Raw genomic sequence first — 5,892 nt, 5'->3', positions numbered from 1 at the left:
TCCTGGAAATTTGGGTCTCTTTGTTGCCCGGACTTAGAAATAAATTGGTTAGAAATCCAAAATTGGCATTAATTTATCCTACAGCTACTCCTTTCCACCTGCTAAGGAGGCTGTCCAGGTCTAGAACCGGTGCCTGGCCGTTGTGACGGTCTGGATGAGGGCAAACAGACTGAAGTTGAATCCGGACAAGACAGAGGTCCTCCTGGTCAGTCGCAAGGCCAAACAAGGTCTTCAGCCTTCTCTGCCAAAGGGGTTCCTAAGAAATGTTGTTGTTGTTCATTCGTTCAGTCGTCTCCGACTCTTCGTGACCTCATGGACCAGCCCACGCCAGAGCTCCCTGTTGGCCGTAACCACCCCCAGCTCCTTCAAGGTCAGTCCAGTCACTTCAAGGATGCCATCCATCCATCTTGCCCTTGGTCGGCCCCTCTCCCTTTTTCCTTCCACTTTCTCCAGCATCATTGTCTTCTCTAGGCTTTGCTGTCTCCTCATGATGTGGCCAAAGGACTTCAACCTTGTCTCTAGTCTCCTTCATCGGGGCTCTTCTGGACTCTGTCGCCGAGAGAGCCTTCGCCAACCTGCGCGACCTGATCAGCCTGACCATCTCGGAACCCGACATGTCGGCCAAGCATTTCCAGGTGCTATTGGGACACATGGCTTCGACCACTTCGGTCTTCCGCTATTCCAGGTTGCGTATGCGGCTACTCCAATCTTGGTTCCTCTCCAAGTTCAACCCGTTGGTGGACAACCCAGCCTTGAGACTGTCCCCACCATCGTGGGTCCGTTCCTCGCTCCGATGCTGGATGGACGCAGAGTGGGCTTGTGCGGGTCTGCCTTTCTACGCCCCTCGCTCCACAAGGACGGTCACCACAGACTCCTCTTTGACGGGCTGGGGTGCCCATTCTCAAGGCCTAGTGGCTCACGGCATGTGGGGAGAAGAAGAAAGCACTCTTCACATAAACGCGCTAGAGCTTCTCGCCGTCGACAGGGCCCTGAGGTCCTTCGAGAGGGTGGTCACAGGTCAGGTAGTACATGTCCTCACCGACAACACCACGGTGATGTACTACCTGAACAAACAGGGAGGCACACACTCTCACACCCTCCTGGCCCTTTCATTACAAATTTGGGAATGGTGCATAGACAGGGGGATTCATCTTCTTGTGACCCATGTGCCAGGAGAGTTGAACCTGTTAGCAGACTCCCTGAGTCGGAACCCGCTAACACATCACGAATGGTCCCTGAACCAGGAAGAGGTGACTACAGGGAAGACCATGGCTTTGACTAGGCAATGGATCTTTGTTGCCAGTCTGATGTCTCTACTCTTTACTATTTTATTGAGATTGGACATTGCTCTCCTCCCAAGAAGGAAGCGTCTCCTGATTTCCTGGCCACAGTCTGCATCTGCAGTCATCTTTGCACCTAGAAATACAAAGTCTGTCACGGCCTCCACATTTTCTCCCTCTATTTCCCAGTTTTCCTAAGTTCCTAAGAAATAAGTTTCCCTAAACTCCACCAGTGTTCACATGTGGGCATATTGAATATTCATACTAAGTTTGGTCCGGATCCATCATTGTTTGAGTCCACAGTGCTCTCTGGATGTAGGTGAACTACAACTCCAAAACTCAAGGTCAGTGCCCCACCAAACCCTTCCAATATTTTCTGTTGGTCATGGGAGTTCTGTGTGCCAAGTTTAGTTCAATTCCATCATTGGTGGAGCACTTAGATTGTAGGTGAAGTGTAAATCCCAACAACTACAACTCCCAAATGCAAAATCAATTTCCTTGCCCCCAAACTCCACCAGTATTCAAATTAAGGCATATTGGGTATTTGTGTCAAATTTGGTCCAGTGAATGACAATACTTCATAGCAGATATTAACATTATGATTCATAACAGTAGCCAAATAACAGTTAGGAAGTAGCAATGAAAATAATGTTATGGTTGGGGGTCACCACAACATGAATCGGAATCATAGAATTGGAAGAGACCTCATGGGCCATCCAGTCCAACCCCCTGCCAAGAAGCAGGAATATTGAACTGATTCAAGGGATGGCCCTTGATTAGGAAGGTGGGGAAACACTGCCTTACAGGAACACTACAGCACGTCAGATGTCCAAATAATGCCTATAGGCCCCATAGTTGGGATGTGATTGCCTTGGATGTGGGTGATGTAGGACACAGTTGTAGCACTGAGAGTCTTGTGTATTAAGGTTTGCTGGGTCAACAGGCCAGATGTGGTCAATAAATAGCGTGGATACTGGAGTCTGTAAAAAGTAAACAGAAAGGGCTGCAAAAGGCCATCCAGTCCAATCCCCGCCATGCATGGGTACACAATGCGTGGCACAGTGGGTTAAACCCCTGTTCCGGCAGGACTGAAGACCGACAGGTCACAGGTTCGAATCCGGGGAGAGGCAGATGAGCTCCCTCTATCAGCTCCAGCTCCTCATGCGGGGACATGAGAGAAGCCTCCCACAAGGATGATAAAAACATCAAATCATCCAGGTGTTCCCTGGGCAACATCCTTGCAGACAGCCAATTCTCTCACACCAGAAGCAAGTTGCAGTTTCTCGTCACTCCTGACACGACAAAAAAAAAGGTACACAATTACAGCACTCTTGATAATGGCTAACACATTTTACCTGTTTAATTAAAATAGTGAGAAATGTCGTATTCTGCTACGGACACCCAACAAATTAGGAAAAAACATCTCGCCAATTTCAAAATAGTGGCCTAGACTAGATGACCATCAAATCTTCCACATATTCTAGTCCCATTTGGTGGCTGCAGCTACCAGAATTGTGTTGGCTTTTGCAATGTTTTGTGATCTTTGAACCTCAGTAAAATCCCTCCAGAAAAATCCATGGACTAGGAAAGGGATCTAAATCATTTGGGGCTGCTGCTTTAAATTCATAGAGGAATCTAGCCTTCGTGTCGAAAGGTTGCCTTCCCAATTGCCGTTTTGGTGCATATTCAAAGAGCAACACATCTAAGTAAGAGGGGGGAGCCTCCTCTGTCTCCCTGTTTTGGTGTGCCTCTTCAGGGCACTTCCACGGCGCTGTTGCTGCAACCAGTACAGCATCTCCACTTTGTCCCATTGCATCTTCTCCATGTAGGGCCGTCCCCGGAACGTCACCGTGTCGTTGAACTCCTTTTTGATCTCGGTCAGGACTTCATAGAGCTCCGAGTTAAACCAGGCCAGCTCCTTGTGCAGGTGGTCCCTTCTTCTGGATTCCTTCATCCGCAAGGCAAAAGCCTGGGGCTCTTGGCTGAACAAGCGGTTTGGGTCCGACGCTGTCTGCTCAAAGCTTTCCAGTTCGGCCAGCAAGAGCTCCCGCTCCTGGATTAACTGGGCCGCCTCCTCCCATGCTTTGAGCATGTCGGGGAGGAAGAAATAGTATTGGTTGGAGCTGTACTTGATGGCCATATTGAGCCTCTCTGACTCTGAGAAATGAAGGACGGTCCAGAGCCTTTCCAGCCTTCTCTGCAGGGCCCGGAGATCCTCAGGCTTGTGGTCGTAAGGAACTAGAGCTCCCAGTTCCATCTTCGCCGTGCTCTCAGGCCTCCACTGCGGCTCAAACGATTCCTCCTTGAATTGGACCTTGGCAGCTTCCTTAGGCTCAAACGATTTCTCCTTGAATTGGACCTTGGCAGCTTTCTTAGGCTCAAAGAATTCCTCCTTGAATTGGACCTGGGCAACTTTCTTAATTGAGTTTCTCTTCACTTTCTCTTGTTTCTTGACTTCAGCCTCATGGATCGCCTGCTGCCGCAGGTCCTCCTCAGCGTCTCCACCAACGCTGTACAAATGGAAGATCACTGGCAAAAAGTCGGACTCTTTGGTCGCGATGTAGTTCAGGTAGTCATCAATGTTGAAGGTGTTCTTCCACCATTTCAGCCAAGACGCATGTTGTTTTTTACTCATGGGCTTCTTGAAAGGGAGATTTGGAGTCTTCAGCGTGTCCACCACTTCCTCTGGGGTGAAAGGCCCGGCGGGAAGGATGTTAGCCAGCTCTTCGTTCACGACCTGCTCACTTTTCCTCCTGGTCAGCGTCGAAGAAGCGAAACAAACTGACAAATCTAGTTTGGTAGCATAAGGTTCTATCAAGGGCCCAAGGTCAAAATTCAAGTGGTCTTTTGGGACGGTATTCATCAACTCCTTGTACATCTCCCGGACCTCTTCCCCGACGAAAAGGCTGGCATCCAGAGACTTCAGAGTGGCGTTGTTTATCTCCCCGAGGAGGTGATTGTATATCGGGAGGGACCTTTCCACGACGATGGCTTCGGAATACACCCTTTCCGAGACTTGCAGGTCGGCTGCCTTCACCACCATTTGCTCATGGACTTTGAAGTTCACTGTTGTCGCTTGCGGGTGAGATGCCGGCGCGGCGATAATGGTATTCCTCCGCTTCCACTCGGAGCTCTCTTCATGCCGCAAGGAAGCCAGCATCCTCTGGAGGTGCTCCATCCGGGTCTCGTTGGCCTTGCGGCGCGTCAAGACCTTCAGCAGCGGAGGGAGGTCCAAGCCGTCTTCTTCCTCTTCTTTCCCGTGCCCGCTCCTCAGCACGGACCCTTGCACCAGCCTCCGCAGATCTTCCGCCAGGCTGCTTGCGTCCATGCTCGCCTCGCCATCCACGCAGCGGAACGGCAAATCTGGAGTGAGGCGCCGAGGTGTGATGCAGATCCCCAACTCGTCCGCCAGCAGCTGCCCGGCTCGCATATTGGGCAAAGAGTGGCTTTTCCTAACGGGAGCTTTCTTCTTCTCTGCCTCTGTCTTGCTTTTGTCCTTTCCCGGACATGGCGGGGTGACATCAGCGCACGACGTGGCCCGGATAATGCTTTCCATTGTAGGGAGCCGCAGTTCCTTGATCTTCCACATATCCAATGGCGGGATCTCTTCCAGCTCCTTGATATCCTGAGCTCTCTTTTGCCTCAGAGCCGGCGTGCGGGGTTGAGTGAGGCGGATGAAGTGCCCGATGGTGAAGCCGAGGCGGCACCCCATGGAGCGGGTCGGGCGCTCGGCGACAAGCGTCGCCTTGCGCGGGGAGAGGCTCCGGCACCTGCGCGAGGCCTTCATCTCTATCACGAGGTGGTGCCGCACGGCGGCCACGTCCAAGAAGCGGCTGCAGTCCAAGGCGAGCTGCGAGGAGAAGCGGGTGAGGTTGGCGTAGTCGGTGAAGACCTTGAGCGAGCGGTGGTTCTTCATGAGGCACAGGTAGTGCAGGAAGAGGTGCTGCGAGACCAGGCCCACGTAGGTCACCAGGTGTTGGTACAGTTCCCGGTTGACCCGGGCCTCGAAAGCCGGGTCGTGGAGGCTGCGCTGGATCTCGGCGTAGGCGTGCCGCACTTCGGCCAGGATGATCTCCCGGAAGGCGTACTGATGCGTCGGAGGGATGTGTTTGGCCCACTGTGGGCCCAGCTCCATCTTGTGGCTCACCATCTGGAGCAATGCTGCCTGGGAGATGGGCACCGTGGATAGGGTGGCCCTGGCGGAGGAGGGCCTCTTGGAAGAGGGCAACGCAGAGGAGGAAGGGGAGTAGGCCGCATCAGCCTCGGCCTCGGCTGGGAGTGGGGCCCGCACTCGAGAGTAGGAGCCCGGGAAGAGGGTGAGAGGAGCCAGGACCTTGCGGTACTGGGAGCGCAGGCGTTGGGCCCAGGATTCCGCATCGTCCAAGGTGTACCGCAAGTGAGCGGCCGAGTAAACCCTCCTCGCCATGTTTCTGAGCGGCCTAGCTCACCACAGCCAAGCCTGTGTTGATATCTCCGTCGCCTAGGCAACCGCTCTGTTCTACTTCCGCTTTCCCCCCCTCCCTGCGGGAAGGCTTTGGAGGACGGACCTTTCGCGTGACGTCATCGCGGAGGCTGGAGAACTACTGCACCGCTAAGCCCCGCCCCCCGCGTG

At 53.0% G+C, this 5,892-nt stretch overlaps 1 protein-coding gene across 1 annotated transcript; it reads right to left on the bottom strand.

Moving 5' to 3' along the window:
* Positions 1-2,625: 2,625 nt before the first annotated feature.
* Positions 2,626-5,851, bottom strand: CCDC87 (coiled-coil domain containing 87). The gene has a single exon (XM_060758382.2). The coding sequence runs from the start codon at positions 5,704-5,706 to the stop codon at positions 2,983-2,985; it is 2,724 nt and encodes a 907-aa protein (XP_060614365.2). The 5' UTR covers positions 5,707-5,851; the 3' UTR covers positions 2,626-2,982.
* Positions 5,852-5,892: the final 41 nt, after the last annotated feature.

This window comes from Anolis sagrei, chromosome 12, assembly GCF_037176765.1.
Source record: "Anolis sagrei isolate rAnoSag1 chromosome 12, rAnoSag1.mat, whole genome shotgun sequence".
In the NCBI taxonomy this organism is placed as follows: Eukaryota; Metazoa; Chordata; class Lepidosauria; order Squamata; family Dactyloidae; genus Anolis; species Anolis sagrei.
The sequence above is the reverse complement of the archived record's forward strand: the minus strand, read 5'-3'. Positions and strand labels throughout refer to the sequence as shown.

Bases quoted from the DNA above. Each gene is read 5' to 3' on its own strand.
- CCDC87 (XM_060758382.2), bottom strand. From the start codon at position 5,706: ATGGCGAGGAGGGTTTACTCGGCCGCTCACTTGCGGTACACCTTGGAC.